The sequence below is a fragment of the Sesamum indicum genome, linkage group LG2, assembly GCF_026168435.1.
Source record: "Sesamum indicum cultivar Baizhima isolate 11 linkage group LG2, ASM2616843v1, whole genome shotgun sequence".
NCBI lineage: Eukaryota > Viridiplantae > Streptophyta > Magnoliopsida > Lamiales > Pedaliaceae > Sesamum > Sesamum indicum.
In genome coordinates this window covers 3098163-3116579 of record NC_142658.1, presented here as the reverse complement: position 1 = coordinate 3116579, position 18417 = coordinate 3098163, and the positions used below count along the sequence as shown (strand labels likewise).

At 34.9% G+C, this 18417-nt stretch overlaps 1 protein-coding gene across 1 annotated transcript; it reads left to right on the top strand.

Moving 5' to 3' along the window:
* The first annotated feature begins 8726 nt into the window (after window positions 1-8726).
* Window positions 8727-10986, top strand: LOC105179035 (tryptophan aminotransferase-related protein 4). The gene is made up of 5 exons (XM_011102628.3): window positions 8727-9053; window positions 9235-9526; window positions 9899-10194; window positions 10295-10575; window positions 10663-10986. Exons 1-5 carry the CDS (start codon window positions 8767-8769, stop codon window positions 10884-10886), a joined length of 1380 nt encoding a protein of 459 aa, XP_011100930.1. The 5' UTR covers window positions 8727-8766; the 3' UTR covers window positions 10887-10986.
* The last annotated feature ends 7431 nt before the right edge of the window (window positions 10987-18417 follow it).

Here is an 18417-nt window from a genome sequence, read left to right as displayed (position 1 = left end):
AATGAACATATCATCCACATATAGAACAAGAAAAATTGGAGTACTATCAACATGCTTGAACATAATGGCTTCTTTTAAAACCTAATGAATGCATGAAGGAATCAAATTTCTTGTTCCATTGTCTCAGGGACTGTTTTAAATCATACAAAGATTTTCTAAGAAGGCACACATAATTAGGTTTGAGTTTGTCAAGAAAGCCAATAGGTTGACTCATGTAAATATGCTCATCTAGGTCACCATGTAAGAAAGCAGTATTAACATCCATTTGTTTCAATTCCCAGTTGTAGTGTGCAGTGAGAGCAAGAATAATACGAACAGTGGTATATTTCAAAATGGAGGAAAATATCTCATTGTAATCTATGCCTTCCTTTTGGGTAAACCCTTTTGTTACCAATCTAGCTTTATACTTAATGGGGTTTTCTTGTTTAATCTTAAAAATTCATTTGCAATCAACTACTGAGGAGTTTTTAGGTCTAGGAACTAAGTCCATGTTTAATTCAGTTTTAATGAACTCATTTCTTCTTTCATAACACTAAGCTATTTATCAGATTTTATTGCTTCCTCAACATTAGTACGTTCAGATAATTTAGCATTTAGAGCAGTGTGATAATCTCTAAGTCTAGGAGGGATTCTAGTTTCTCTTCTAACTCTATCTCTAGCAAGTTGGTAGTCATTAAGAGAATTTCCAGTGATTATTGCATCATTTTCTGTTGTTTGTTCTAAGTTTTCATTTTCTGCTGTTTGTTCAACTAAGTTTTCATTATTCTCTTCCCCTTCTTGGTTATCCTCTAGGTGTTCCTCCACCTTAGTGAAAGTAGGTTCTTTTTCCCTATGTTGAGTTTTATCTAAGCAAGGCAACTCATTTTCATTAAAAGTCACATCCCTACTAATTAGCACTTTAAATCCCCGTTGACTACGAACCCAAAGTCTATACCCTTTTATTCCCTCAGGATAACCAATAAAAACACATTTAATCGATCTAGGTTCTAACTTATCTAGGTTTTGGTGAACAAACGCAGAACATCCAAAAACACGCAAGGATGAAATATCAGATTTTCTACCAGTCCACATAAAATCAGGAGTCTTACCAGATAGAGGCACAGATAGAGACAAATTTATTAAATGAGCAGCAGTAAGAATAGCTTCACCCAAAAAGACTTAGGCAAACCAGAAATTATAAGTAAACATCTAACTTTATCAAGCAAAGTTCGACTCATACGTTCAACTAAACCGTTTTGTTGGGGGGGGGGGTATAGGGGTTTGTTCTAATGCCTTTTTATACCAAATTTTTCACAAAGTCTCGAAAAATCTTTATTGCAGAATTCAAGCCCATTATCAGTCCTAAGGGATTTCAATCTCTTTCCAGTTTTATTTTCCACAAAAACTTTCCATTTCTCAAATTTCTCAAAGACTTCAGACTTGTGTTTCATAAGAAAAACAAATACCTACTACCATGCGTAGGAACACTAGAGGGACCCCATACATCAGTATGTACATAATCCAAAATGCATGAAGACATAGAAGGATGTGATGGGGATGAAGCAGGAAAATGCACTTTATGGTGTTTACCCATCACACAATCATCACAAAAATTCAATTTTTCGATCTTGTCATTGAAAATTCCTTCCTTTTTCAAAAATTCAAGACCTTTCAAACTCATATGTCCAAGCCTTTTATGCCATAATGCAGTCATATCACATTCATTCACAGAAGCAGTTATTGCATCATAAGCAACTGAGCATAAATATAGGTTCCATTTCTTTTCAGCTTTAAAAACAATAAGTGAACCTTTCATGATTTTCATGAGGCCTTTGCCCCATCTACCTTCAAGACCATCTTCTTCTAATGCAGCACATGAAATCAAGTTGTGACTCAAATCAGGAACATATCTCACATTTTTCAGGGTTAACCTATAACCCTCTTTGAAATTCGAGGAAACGTCACCAAGACCCATAATCTCACATTTCTTTTCGATTACCTTAGAAACAAAACCAGATTTTCATAGCAAAAATTTGAGAAAATTTCTTTAATAGGGTTTATATGGAAAGTACAACCAGAGTCAACAAGCCATTCAAATTTGTTCACATAGTGCATAGAGTTTGCTTCATAAACCATAAAGACTTCACCATTTTCTTCAGAGACGTTATTCACCTTTTCTTTTTCATCAAAATTTCTATCTCTGTTACCACGTTTTGGTTTCCTACAATCTTTGATGTAATGACCCTTAATTCCACAGTTGTAACAACGTCTTTCCTTGGTTTTATCATCCTTATAAGAGTTTTCTCTTGTTCTAGATTTACTACTGCCATTTATGCTTTTAGCTCTGTTATGACTTCCACTGTTGTTTCTAAAACCATTGTTTCTAAATTTAGACCTGCCTCATGATTAACCTCATGATTGTTCTAACTAGGTTTAGAAACTTTAAGGTCCATTTCTTTACTCTTCAAGCCATTAACAACAGTATCCAGATTTACACTATCCCTTCCATATTTAATAGCAGCTTTCGCATCAGAGTAAGATTTAGGAATAGCATTCAAAAGCACAATGGGTGAGTATTCATCAATGTTTTTATCACCAGTAAGTTTGATGTCTTGAATCATTTTGGTAAAGTCATCAAGGTTTTCATCAATACTTTTGGATAAATCAAGTTTATAATGAAATTTTTTTTCTAAAAGAAACAACTTACTAGGTAGAGAAGTTTCAGTGTATAAATCCTCCAATTTTTCCCAAAGATCTTTAGAAGAACTTTGTTTTCCTACTTTCCTAAGAACATTGTCAGAAAGATTCAAAATAATGGACGAATAGGCAAACTCATCATTTTGTATTTTCTTTTCATCAGAAATGTTGTCGGTGTATTTACTATCAATAGCCTTAAACACCTTTTGTTGAATCAAAATACCTTTCATCTTCTGTTGCCAAATAGAAAAATCACTTTTTCCATCAAATGATTGTAAACTATATCCGTCCATTATAAAAAAGGATTTTAGGAAACGGTTTAAAAGAAAAATCACTGGTTTTAGTGCAACTGGAAGTTTCGATTTTTAGAAAAAATATCAAGAAGAATAAACCAGATTTTAGAGAATTGCCAGAAATTCAGAGAACGGGTTTTAACACAATAACAGAGAATATCAAATGTAATAATCATGGATTTAACAGTTCAAGAACAAGATAATCTCTGATCACAGTAAATGACCAAAAAATCAAGTTTAACCACAGATCAAGGTTGATAATCACAGATCAAGATAAATAACCACAGATCAAAATATTAAATAATCACAGATCAAGATAAATAACCACAGATCAAAATATTAAATAATCACAGAACAAGATAAATAATACAGATCAAAATAAATGATCACAGATCAAGATTAATAATCACAGATCAAGATTAAGTAACCACAGTATCCCAGAAATATCAGAATTATATGATCTCAGAATAAATCACAATAGATCGAGATAAAATATCGCGGTATGAACTCAACAGGTCCAAGGCCTTTCCAGCCTAAGTTCCAGCAAGATACCCGAGACCTCAAGGGTCCGGCCAAGTGGAAATTAGGGGGAAAAAATCCTCGGTTAAAAGATAACAAAAAATTGCAGAAATTAAAAGAGAGAGGAGAGGTTTAGATTTACCACCACCACGGCGCGGAGCGGATCAGAACGAGACTCTGATACCACTGTAGGGTACAAAACCCAAGTGGTATCGTTTATCAACAGAAAGCCTAACCAACTATTACACTCGATTTGAAGTACAAAACTCCTTAAGAATACAAACCAATATTACAGTAATGAAGAAATAACAAAAATAATAAGAAAAAAAAGAATAAAATCATAATATTTGAAAGAGGCTCAAGAATAAGCCAGATTCAGTCAAGAGGGTCACGGTCATTCGGTACCGCACCCACCGAAACTTTGGTCCACAGTTGCTCCTCACTCAAAGAGACAAGATCACAAAGATCGAACCAAAAAACCCGTCACACAGTTTACTTCCATTCACTTAGAACGTCTCAAGGAATAGGTAGAGATATCTCAGAATTGTTTATCAGTTTCAAGGTACTAAGGACACGGAGCAAGGCTCCTATTTATGGGAGAAGAAAGAACCATTGGAAAAAGCAGAGTTGGGGTGGCTTTCCTTAAGCCATTTGCTTGGCTAAGGAAAGCCACCACCATTAACGGTGGTGGAGAAGGAAATTGAGATCTGCCATGGAAGGCAGTCTCAAGAGAGAGAGAGTGTTTCACAGATAGCGGCGCATAGGAGAAAAGGGATAGGAAAATCTGACTTAGGTTTAAGTTAGAAGTATGTATAAATATAAAGATACTTGGGTCGGGCTAATGGGTCGAACACCGGGTCGAGTGAGGGCCTTTCAGGTGGGCCGAATGTTTAAGTGGGTCGAGCAATTGGCCTACCAAATTAATTTGGGTCCTTGGGCCATATAATACTAACATGAACACTACTAATATATACATTTTTATTGCTGGACTAGCTCGTGCCTTGACCTCGAGGGTGGTGGACCTCGGGCTCAAGTCCTCGAGCATGATGGTTGTTGCCCCATGTGTTTTGGAAGGAGGCGTACAATATTGTATTCCATGGTATGGGTTTTGAACCCAAGTAAGAAGTGTGGAAAGTAGAGACCTTAACCACTCTATCACCAAGTATTTTTTATCAATTTTTATTCTCATTCTCTATTTGTAGATGTTATCTATAGTTATTTAATAATTTTACAGAGAGTTCTTTAATGTGTTTTGAGGGATTTCAACATCATCTTAAAGAGATGATACTCCCTGTTACACTAGAAGAATTTCACGCATTGTGATCGCCAAGTTGTGTTCCTCTATCAATAATGGAAGGTATTTTTATTTCTGTCCCTACTTAGGGTGTAAAATTTTTTTAGAAGGGTTCGCGTCTTCTCGGCTTCAAGATGGGTGAAAAAGAGTGGACAACTTTTATTTGTGGTGACAAAGGCCCCCAAGCCCTTAGAGAAGGTGGAGCAGTGCATGATTTTTTTTTTTCCTATAATTATACGGATGTTGTCTCAAGGAGTGATTTTCTCTTAAATCATACGGTCAAAATTTTGGTATGCAATTCGACATTTAGCACTTGGGATGAATTCTTCCGACTTACATGGTCGAAAATTCGGTATCTGGATTAGAAATATTCCGTATTTATAAATGTAGCCACTATATTTATTCAGTTGTTCTGTTCTCTTATGATTTATTTTGGTCAGGTGTTACCTCAAGGGATGTTTTTGCTCATGCTCCAGAGTTAATATTCTACCAACTTCAGAAGGGGGGCAAAATTTTTCGAGGCCAACATTATTAGGGAGGATCTCGATGCAGTTTCGATCATTGTTCCGGGGCAACTCCTTGTTGCCTCAAGGGCCTTTTGAAACTCTAGGGATCTCCGCATCTGAAACTTTTAGACTATAACAAGAAAGTTAACTTGATTGCTTAAGTTCGAGTTACAAAGTCTTAGGGGAAATCAAAAAGGTAGAATGATATGTCGATCTCCTGCTCGAGCTTTCTCCTATTACAAGTGAATAGGTAAAAAGAATATTTTTTTTCGGTATGTGAAGTTAAGGTCACTCCTCGGTGGCGAGGGAGTTCCTGTTGGTCCTCTTGTGGTCATGGGAGGACTCCTGCTGTGGTATGATTAGAGCCATAAAGAGTTGGATTTTATGTTAGCTTTCGAGGTAGCGCGCTCAGCCCTCAGTCAAATTGGTGTCCTTGTGGATGGTGGTTGACATACTCCTTCAAGTGTCCCTACTGGATTAGTTTTTCTATCTCATTTTAGAGGTGATGACATTCCTCTGTTGTATGCCCTATGTCACGATGGAAGTGATAATATTTGTCGGACTTGAGCCTTTTGGGATTATCTTTCATGTTCCTTGGCCATTGGTTGGTCAATCTTTATTGCTCCACCATAATTAGTATTTTACCTCTAGGTGCATTTAAGGGGGTGAAGTATGTGAACCTTGTCGGAGTTAAACATTTGCGCTCTTCCTTCTTTGGCTCTTTCTCCTCTGCTCTACCCTTCCTTTTGACACTAAGGGAAGTGTCCGAAACACTGGACTCCTTGATTCTAATATATTTCTATGATCGAATGAGCAAGTCTTCTAAAGTGCTAGGGGGTTTTCCAGCTATAGATTCTTTAAATCTTCCTACTAGGAAATTTTATTGAATAATGTTGGACAACAACTCATGGCTGATGTGCAACACCTCGTGCATTGCCTCCACAAACCTTTGAACATAATCTCTTAACAACTCATTTTCTCTTCGAAGAATGCTAAACAAATATGTAGTCATTTTCTGGACTTTTTTATTCATGGAGAATTGAAAATGTTGGGTCAACTGTTCGAAGTTGGAGATAGTTCCAACAGGCAACTTGTTGAGCCACGCCAGAGCACGTTTGGAGAGCATAGTGTGGAAGACCTTGCAGTAGACGGTATCTCTCAAGTCGTACCAATCAATTTTAGCATAAAATTTGTCCAAGTGTTCTTCTGGATCTCCTGTTTCGTCGTATTCGAGAAGATTCTATACTTTAATCCCTGCTGGAACACTTCAGCTAAGATTGTTGGGGAGAAAGGGCTACGTCTCAGAGGAGCCACGGCTAGGGGCAGATAAAGATCCTCGACTACCCTTGACGGTGGGGGTGCGGAGGGTTTTCGTTATTAGTAGGGGTTTTGCTCTTGCGTCTTAGAGACTTCCAGTGAGGAAACTTTCGTCTCTTCCTACCTCTGCTCCTCCTTGGGAGTTGAGGTTAGTTCTCGACTTCGGCGAGGAGAAGGGGGGAGGGGGATGGGGTGATGAGTTGCAAATTGAGTCATTGCTTGTGCGGCTGCTAGCATGTATTCACCATAGATCAGAGCTATTAAGGTTTCTTACTTTAGATGTATTATCATTTCTTGGTGTGGGGCACCTTGTTGGGGTGATTCTCCATAGGTGGAAGTGGGGCTTGTTCATAGGGTGTATAGACTTCTCCATTAAGTCTGGTTTGTTCATGGGATGGAGGGGTTATCCCATGAACATCGCGAGCTCGAGACTTGGTCTTCATTCTCAATGTCGGGGTAATGTATTCCCACAGATTACATCAATGACGTGGTTGTAATTTTAATGAAAAGAAAAAATGAAAATTTTAACTTTGGCACAATAACTCACCAAGTGAAATTAGTTTTAGAGAGAGAATTTTTTAGAGAGAGTGTATAGTGTGTTGTCAAATCAATGAAGAATCCACTCCTTTAAAAAATATTATATGGGGTATTTATAATTGTATTGAAAATTTTAGAATGCAGCAGGATGCATGCATTTATTATGTAGCTTGCTATTTGTCTTGTAAATAAATGGATACTACTAACATATTCAACAATTCATGTATTGGTGTTTTGTTTTTTGTTTTATTAAATGACTACAAAAGTGATGGAGTATTCTCAAAACAAAGGTTGGAGAAAAGTGAAATCAGGTTAAAAAATGTTGAATAATTGGCAGCAACATATATTGAACTTTTTCTAAATCCTCTTTTAATTGATGAACTCAATATTCGCTGCAAATTCACTTCAAGTTGTGGACGCATATAGTGTAAGAAGATTGACAGAACCATCCTTGTATTTATGAGATGCTTTTTTAATGATATTAGTTGTTACAAAACGTTGTTTTTTCTTACATACATATAATAAATAATATTTTTAATATTTTAAACCAACATACCATATTTATGAAAAAATATACATATATAAAAAAGATTCACATCTTACAAAATATCAGGGTATTTTGCATTATAAAGTCTTATATTAGTAAAATGACCAAAACGAATATGATATCATTAGAATGAAACAAGTTGTTATTTCTTGACGTATTTTTTATTTAAGTATTTTAAAATACTTTCATAAACAGTTTACATTAATTTAACTCCAAATAAAAATTTAATAAATGGGAATAAGATGTTTTGAAAAAAAAATTAAAAAAATTAATTTTTTTTCAAAAATCTTATAAAATTCAAAACATCTTATTCGAGACCTTATAAGCTTCTAAAAGAAAATTGTCAAGCACTTCTTTGGAGCGTAAAAACTCACAAAAATCTTTTGAAATGTTTATAGGAACTTATAAAATTACTCAAACATCCTCTGAATCCGACATCAAGTTGAGAGAGAGAGAGAGAGAGAGATTTCTGTCGGGCTTGAAGGAGGAGGACTTGCAATCGAGTGGTGAAGCAGGGTCCATGGCGAGGAGAAGCAAACACGCGCCGGATCTATTCCAAATATTTATATATAACTAATAAGAATTGCTTAATTTATTATACTTTAGAATGAGTGCTCCTATACTATGTTTTCCCAACTAATTAACCAACATCTTTTCATGACTCCTACAAAGAGAAATAATTGTGTTGATACCTACAAAGGCATTTGAATAATCAGTTTTCCTGCAAATCAAAGCTACCAAAATCACACTACAATAGTGACGTTTTGTTATTAAACTAAAAACTAGTTGTAGAATACAGACATCAATGAAGCTTTCTGATGAGCTTCTGATATTATTTAATTATTACCACAATCTGTCATCTGATCTATCATCCTGCGTTTACCAATGATTAAAAACACAATTGTCCTAATTACGCGTAATGAATTCATCATCATGCATAATTAAATCCTATTCTTCCTACGGAACACATGGTTAAAATAATTAAACAATTTTCAGACATGTTTCAGCAGTAGTATAAGTAGATGGGAACTTGATCCCATTATATTACCAACAGAAACAGTTTGCAATCTCACAGAAATGGCTAAGACTGATCAAAACCGTTATCGTTTAGTGTGCTTTATTGTTTCCGTTGCTCTCAACGTCTTTCTTATAGCTAATTTGTGCATCAGTAGGAAGCCCTTAAGTTGGAGCACAAGGGCGGCAGCAGAAGCAGAAGCTGTGGCGTCCATTTCTTGTTCCGGCCATGGTCGAGCATTTCTGGATGGATTGATTGAAAACGGCAAACCTGTCTGCGAGTGCAATGCATGCTATGGCGGCCCTGATTGCTCTCAACTTTTACCAAACTGTGTTGCAGATGCAGACAGGTATGCTTGCATATTACACACCATTCTGCGATTTTCAAATGTAGTTATATATATGTTACTCTTGATCATGAAGAAATGTTTAATATTTGGACAGGTTTGAACAATCCCTATATATGTACTTATTTATCTGTGATTTGAAGAAGTATAATTAATGATTATTTTTGTTGAAAATTATTTACAGCGGGGATCCATTATTCTTGGAGCCCTTCTGGTTGAAAAATTCAGGCAGAAGCACTGTCGTGATTCCGGGATGGCACAGAATGAGCTATGACTACTCGGATAATTCTTACATTTCACAAGAACTGGAAAAGAACATTCGAAAGCTACATGCCATCACCAAGAATGCAGTCACAGATGGAAGATACATTGTTTTTGGAGCTGGCTCAACCCAACTCCTCAACGCTGCAGTTTACGCCCTTTCCATGAATATGTCCTCACCTGCCAAAGTCGTTGCAGAAAAGCCTTTCTATCCGGTACGTTTAAATCCTTGCCATAAATTTTATGCAACAGTAATTGATTTTATGTGTTAGGAAATTGTGGGTCGATTGTTGACTTTTATTCATATTTGAAAGTATTAATAAGTACAAAACTTCCCTCAACAAAACAAGAAATAGCAACTTGAACGCTGAAGTTTTACATAAGAAGCTCACTAACTCCAACGTCACGAAGTCGTATTGGCCTTTCCTTTTTAAATGTTCTATAGATCATATTGTCACTTCTTTTTTCAAATGGATTTGGCCATTTATTCGGGGTTTTGTTGCTTTTAACTCGGATATTGATAAAATTGAAACGTGTACAGAAATAACAACGAGAAGTAATACATATTTTCACCTTGTGGTTCACAGGTTTATAAAGAACAAACAGAATTCTTCAAAGCAAAGCTGTTTGAGTTTCATGGAGATGCATCCTTATTGAGAAACGGTACTTCAAATACTATTGAAAATGTGATTGAGTTTGTAGCTTCGCCAAATAATCCAGACGGCAACTTAAAGAAAGCTGTCTTAGAAGGCCCTTCTGTGAAAACTATTCATGACTATGCTTATTATTGGCCGCATTACACCGCAATTCCAGCCCCAGCCGATGAAGACCTAATGATTTTTACAATGTCCAAGTTAACTGGCCATGCTGGGAGTAGATTCGGGTAAGAAAAGCTCTTCTTTCTACATATAATTGATGATGATAGTTATCTACAGTGAACTTTTTCCAAAAGTTAGTGTAATTGATCCTTCTATATGTCACAGATGGGCTATAGTGAAAGACAAGGATGTATACGAAAACATGCTGAAATATAAGTCATTGGCTGATTCCGGCACATCAAAGGACACTCAACTAAGAGCATTAAAGCTCATCAAGGTAGTTCTTGAAGATGGTGGCCAAGGAATTTTCAACTTCGCATACAAAACAATGAGAGGTCGATGGACAAAACTAAACCACGTCTTGTCGTTGTCAAAGCGTTTCAAACTCCAAGAAATCCCACCTTCGTTCTGCAAATATTCCCAAACAGTGAGAGGAGCATCTCCAGGTGATTATTGGAAGTACTAAATAAAAGCTTAATTAAGCGTTTAAATGTTCCTCGTCATGCTAATAAAGTTTTATGCTATCTTCGCAGCTTTCGCATGGCTGAAATGCGCCAAGGAAGAAGATTCAAATTGCCACAAAGTACTCCATCATGAAGCAAACATCCTAGGCCGCGAGGGTGGCTCATTTAATGCAGAGGATCGTTATGTCCGTCTTAGCCTTGTGAAGAGTGCTGATGACTTTAACTTACTATTGGATCGTCTGAAAGAGCTAGTATCCATGGAAGAGCAGAACCAGCTCGTAATTAGTTTTTAGACTATGAAATTTTGCAAGCAGTTAGTGTTGAGTCAAATGTATATATGAAGTTTCTTAGACATCATCAGAGTTATATATATTCCATCATACAGATAGAAAACACTACTTTCTTCTTAGAATTGATATTTTTTTTTATGGGCAGAAATGGATTTGAGAAATGTGGAGCAGTGGTAGTTAAAAGAAAAAAAATATAATTATGAGATTATTAAAAAAATATTGAAATTACTAACTTGACCAATTTTTTTTTTCTAAAGTGAAGAAATGAAATAAAAGATCGACAAAAAAATTTCTTTTATAGTAGTATAGATAATAATTGATTCAAAACTAAGACCTCCTTTTATACGGAATAAAATCTATCATCCCAAGTTAGAGAACTACTAATGCAACTTTGCTACACAAAAAATTAGGGTACTCATTGAGGGCGCTTCTGTTATGTGCTATGGTGTATCCATTAGAAGAGACGTCTTCCTCTCCAACATTCAAACATGTGTTGGGAGAGGAAGAGACGAGGAGTAGAGGAACACAAATTAAAGATTAATTTTTAAGGAATTTTTTTGTCTTGTCTTACAAAATGTCAACTTACAAATAGCTTTTTATAGATGCACAAAAGCAACCTTCAAACTAGTCCAGCTCATGATTTTTGTGCCAATATTTAATTTGGTCTAATGCAATTACCAAAATATTAAATAAGAAAATTGACCAACCTATTGAAAATGTCAAATTACATTTAACAATAGTCCCCCTTAATCTGAAATTTTCTGCTTTATTCCAAGACATGCTCTCAATCTTCGAAAATCTTCAACCTTCAATGGCTTCATGAAAATGTCTGCAACTTGGTACAGAGTTCGTCATTTCTGCATGGCGTATTCCATTTGTAAGGAATCTGGGGCCCAAAGTAGAGAGAAGTGAACAGACTGATTTCTTCTACAAGGTAAGCCTCTACAATTGACTCCTCGGCATGTGTTTTGTTTTTCACCTTCATTTTTAAACCTTGAAGGAATCTAATGACCGAATATTTATTAGAAATATAATGACACTAGAACTATTTCAAAAAACTAGAATAACTTGTGTAACAATTACCTCTCAAATGGATACATCCACCTATATTGCACAAGCCCTTCCACGCGCGCTTTATATGGCAGATGAACAATTAGGTGCTCCATTGAGTCGAAAAAAGCTGTCGAGAATATGTTGTCGAGGTTGTACAAGATGGTTGCGAAACTACCCTCCAATTCTTGTAACTTGTTCACATCGAGTGTTGCCAAAAATAGGATTTGGAATAGAAGGCTGACCTCGGTCAATTCACTCCATATCGGCTCGAGAAGTATTTCACGGAAGGTAATCAGTATCAACTTCTGCATGAATATGTGACAATCATGATTTTTCATGCCGTGAAGCCTTATCTCCTTCATGTTGACACAACGGGCCAAATTAGATGCGTAGATCAGAAAACTTCAGATGACTAATCCATTCACATATCCTTCTTCTGCTATTTGGTCAGGGTATATACTGATTTGGGCATCATGTTCAGCCTTCTTTCATCTACCTCAAGCTCCGATCGAGATATATGATCTTGAGGTCCTTCCGTGTATTCAGTACTCCATCGTTTTTTCTTTTATATCCATCATGGTATTGAATATATTGTCAAACACATTATTCTCAATGTGCATAACATCAAGATTGTGTCATAGGCAGATGGGTCGACCAGTACTCGAGCTCCTAGAAGATACTTTTCTTTCTCCACTTATGCTCTGTACCATCTCTGTCCGGGAGTGACAACGGCACCTCAACCACAGGACTGAACTCTTCAACTCATTCGCGGATCTGTCCTCCCGTCCATCTTGACCGTGCAACCTTCCTCTCGACTCGATTCTTATTGAATGCTCTCTTGTTCCGATGGTAGGTATGGTCTGGGGGAAGGAACTGTTTGTAGCAGTCAAAGTAGCATGCCTTCCTACCATTTTGCAGGCAGAATGCACGTGTGTATTCCATACAAATTGGATATTTCATAACACCTGCAGAACTCCATCCAGACTCTATCCCATAAGTGGGTAGGTCATTCACAGTCCACATCAACGCGGCGCACATTGCGAATGTCTCGTTTTTTGCACTATCGCTCGTCAGTACACCCACATGGCACAAATTCTGCAACTCCTCGATCAGCGGCTCCAAGTAAACATCGATGAGACGTTTCGAATTGGAGGGATGGGGATCACCATCTTTATAAACATATGCTCTGAACTCATGTGCAGTCTCAGGGGGAGATTGTAAGGTGTAAGTATAACGGGCCAACATGAGTACGTATGACCGTACTGCCCGTACAGTGCGAACTCATCTATGCACAAACCTAGTTTAATATTACGAGGCGCTATTGCAAAATTGAGATAGGTCCGGTCAAAATGCCTCCATGCCTCTGCATCAAACAAATGACACATGGATCCCTCCTTCATCTGATGGTTGACATGCCACGTCATTTGCTCGGCAGTCGCTTTCGAAGCATACAACCTCTACAAGCGAGGGGTAATTGGCAGGTACCTAAGAATGGCATATGGTGTCTTATTACGATTAGGATTTCGCTCCCTGGTCGGCTTGCACCTAGTTTCTCCACAAAACTTGCAGTAGTCCAGATCAATATCGTCTTTCCAGTACAATATACAACCATTCTTACATGCATCAATCTTCTCAACAGGTAAGCCCAAAACTCTTATCAATTTCTTCGAACTATAGTAATCCTAGGGCAGGGTGTGATCGCGCGGTAATATATGATCAGTCCACTGTGATATTTGATCATACATATACTGAGAAATATGGCCATCGACTTTGATATTCACCAACTTAGCTACAACCACCAATTGAGATTGGGTGCAACCGTTCCACAACGGTTTCTTGGCAGCATGCACTACATCATGAAAGTGATCTGTCAACTAAGATACATAATCGTAGGTGCCCCCATCGTAATATGAACTACGCCCTGCATTAGTAGGACACGACCTCGTACCATTCTGGTTATAATTAGAATACTAGACAAAAGGCCCGGTAGCATCAAAAACCATCCTTTTGCCCATTCCATCTGCGCCGCATTACCCCAACGTGTACCATCCCTTACATAACATGAGAAATGGGAGTTTGCTCCTCCCACAACGGGACGCCGTTAGGCCTCAAAATACTCATGCATCCTCTCCTCGCTATGAGAAGTCTAATATAATATTCCGGCATAAAACCTTTCAGAAACAGATCAAAATTTACCTCGTTCGTGGTTTTGAAAATTTTATTTTTGCACTTCCGACAAAGACACCTAATTTTCTCACCATCCATATATGAATGTTGACACTTCGCCCTATAAATGTAACAATACCATCTTGAAACTCTTGAGAAGACCCGCCCTATCCGTAAGGTTCTTCTCATACATTCATCTCCTCAACTGTCTCAACATGATGATTAGTTCTACATACACACATATATATTATTGTAATTAACATTAAATTTAATTAAATATAACAAAATTACAATAAATACATATATAATCAATTGACAAATAAAGGGTTATACTTGTTACCTGATCAAAACAACTCCAAATATCAACGACAATTCGAGACATAATTCACGAACAAGAGTACAAAAATATTAGTATATTTTTGAGAGAAATTTAGAAAACAGAGAGAATAAGAAGAATTGAAGAAGATAGTGAAATTAAATGGAAAAAGAGGAACACATTTATATAGAAAAATTTGGAGCGGACTTAGGAACGGGTATAGGAACACATATCTAGCCGTTAGAAACTAGCCGTTAATTCTTACTTTTGGAACAGTGTTGGAGACGGTCTTTGAAATGGTTTTCCGACCGTTGAAATATAACCGTTGATGACCAATTGGAACAAACTCAGTAACACATACGAAATAATTTAGAGGAACCATTTCAATTTGTATTACATTTTGCCACGGTTTTAGAGACACATTATTTTTTAAATAAAACTCACTTTTTGGAACGATTTTTGGGATATTTTGTTAATAGTGTACAGGGCCGTTCCAAGTTGTATCTCATTTTTGAACTGTCATTTTTCGGACATACTTTCCAGTGGATATGGGAGCGGTTAGATTGTTTCCATTCCTAAATCTAATACAGTGTTCCAAATTGAGTTCCAACGATTTTACGTTACCATTTTGGCACGAAATATGGAACGGGTGTAGTAATTGTTCGTTTGGAACTCAACTTAGGACGGTTGAACCATTCCAAATTTATAACCGAAAGAAAATATTCCACCTGACGTCATCTTTCAATATTCGTTCCTCAAGTGTTCCAAAAATCGTTCCAAAATGGAACGGGCTTTGAAACGGCTGCCCTGATCGTGCCAAATTCTGTCTTTTTTTGTAGTGATGCAAAATATGGGCAAGAGAATAAGAAGACCTCAGCGTCAATGCCACAGACGCAATTGTGGAACGGGTGGATATTTTTTATATTTGCATCTTTATTGTATAGTTCAGTGTATTTTTTTAAAGTTGTATTAAAATATACACTATTATATTTGTAGTTCATTATATTTTTAAAATTAATACAATTTTAACATTACAATTTTTTAAATTTTAATATGTTGCTAAAATTAATTGAATATAATTAATTTATAAAAAATAAAATTAAACAAAAATTAAAAATATAAAAAAAGTTCCTATTGTTGATCAAATCCACAACATGAAGTCGTGGTTTGGAACCACGACATAGCATTTTCTTTAAAAAAAAATACTTTTTACGTGATCCGCGACTCGATATATTTTTATTATAAATTTTAAATAATTTATATTTATATAATTTTTAATAATAATTAAATAATTAACCCTTTTTAATCTTGTTTGTATTTTGTTTAAGTAATTTTAGTGTATAGGATGTAGATGTTCAATAATTACAATATTTTTAAGCCAAATATGATATTTAACTAAATACTAATTTAAATAGTTAAACTTATAAAAATTTTCAGTTAATTATTACATCAGACAATATAAATAACCTTTAGTAAGTGCACTAATTAAATAATATGAATATAAAAATTATATAGAAAATTTGAGATCAAATTTTGCATACCTATTTGATGTTTTCCCTGTCGAGTGTGTGTGAGTGTGTGTTTTGTAAATTTGTTTGTGAGAGCTTTGAGAAATGTATCATATATACATATATATATACATATATATTAAATAGTGAGGCAGTGGGCGTATATATATATATGTATATATTTAATTTAAAATTTTTTAAAAAATACTCATTGAGTCCTTACTAATTTTCCTAATTAATACAATTTAGTTTCAAATATAATAATGAGCTCCAATTTACTTAGTTCAAATTGTATTATGTTCCAATTTTAACCTATAAAATATTTGTAATTATATTTGAATTATTTTATAATTACTAATTAATTTTTCAATTATGTATAGATGTATTTACGTCACACTGTCTCAAAGCCACACTGAACGTCTTCCTCTGCCATACGCCTCATTTTCATTGGTTAGTTTTCATTTCTATTTTGTTATTTTCTTTTATCTTTCCTTAATTTTTCTTTAAATATATTCTGAAAATATTTTCACATGCTACAAAAATATTTTTGAGTAAATATTTATGAAAATGATTCAAAAAATAATTTCTAGAATGCAAAAAGATTTTCAGAAAATATTCTGAAAAAATAATTCTGTAATGTTTTTAGAAATATTTTTCTGAAAATATTTGTGGAATATTTTGTGACAATATTTGTGAAATATTTTGGTGGAAATATTAGTGAAATATTTTTGCAATTTTTGTGTAATTTAGAACACATTAGTTCTGTAATAATTTCTGTAATTAGTTCTGTAATTTTTTGTACCAATTTGGGAGTTCTCTATAATTATTCGGTACTTTTTCTGTACTTGTTGTGTAATTTTAGTAAATACTTGTATATTTTCTGTAAATTATTATAATTTAGTAAATAATTGTGTAATTAATTCTATAAGTTAGAACATATTTTGTGTATTTTCTATAAGTTATAGTAATTTTAGTAATTGTCAAATTATTTGGGTAATTTAGAACATATTTTATACAATAATCACAACATTAGGCTAAATATTAGAAATAATAATATTATTGCCACAATATAATCAGCAATCACAAAATTACAATAATCAAATGATTAGGAGAACTAATAATTGAAATAATTACATAATTAATTCCTTTAATTATTATTTAAATAATAATTTCAATAATCATAAATGGAGGCTAATATTTTTCCAATAATTACAAAATTGAGGATAATATTCTAAATAATAATATTACTACCATAATATTATCAATAATCACAAAATTTGGCTTATATTCTAAATAATAATATTATTTATATAATAATTACAATAATCAAATAATTAGGCTAATATTTCCAATAAGATATACTAATCTTATTTAAATAATTCATAATTACAATAATTAAAAAATTAGGCTAATATTTTTAATAATATATACTAATATTTTTTTAGTAATTAATAATTATAATAATTACATAATTAGGCTAATATCTCAAATTATAATACTATTTAAATAATAATTACAACAATCACAAATTGAGGCTAATAATTACAATAATTACAAAATTAGGGTAATTTTTCAATAATTACAAAAACTAATACTTACTATAATTTTATATATTATGTTTAGTGGTGGTTTGCCTCCTCTACCACGTAGACGACGTGGTCGGGGTCATGGTCCGCTAGTCCCACCACTGCCTTACGATGCTTTCCATGTTGGGGAAGCAGTGTTTTGTATTATCTTATAATCTAAATTGTTTTATGAATTTTACTAATATTTTTTTTATTTCATATTTTGTAGATAACCTACCTGCGGGACTCTGATGACAAGTCTATGTCTGGGTCTTCCACATGTGGGAAGGCAAATTCATCCGAAAATGGTTCACTATCGCTTGGAGAGAGATGTTCAAGCCACTTTAACTGGCCAACGAGGCATGGCTCTAGCTCCAATCATACTGGGCCAGCGCAGATTTCTAGGATGAGTCCGCCAAGAATAAGGCGAACCAGACAGTGAACTTCGCGGCATCCTCTACTATGTAACATGGGGGATCTTTCTCTATCGGCATGCACATGAGGCAGATGGTAAGTAATTTATATTATTTTTAAAGTTTTATCATTATTTTATAAATATGCTAATTGGTTGATTCTTGTACAGGAGGCAGAGCTTGATAAGACGGTCAAACAGATGAAATTATTTGCTAGATGCTACAAGAAGAAGGCCGATGGAGGCTGTTGCAGCCCGAGGGCAGCTGAGGTGGCGGTAAGTGAAAGTAATAATTTTATTCTTGTTTAAAATAATTTTTTGATAAAGTTGTAATATATATATATATATATATATATATATATATATTTGCAAGATATGTTCCAAAAGTTGATGGAGGATTATCAGTTTCACGCCACGGCCGAGGACCACAATACCCCAGCTGAATCAAAGATCTCGGTCGCAATGACCGAACAACAATGTGATTGGCTACAGTTAGGTGCAAGAACAAGGGCCA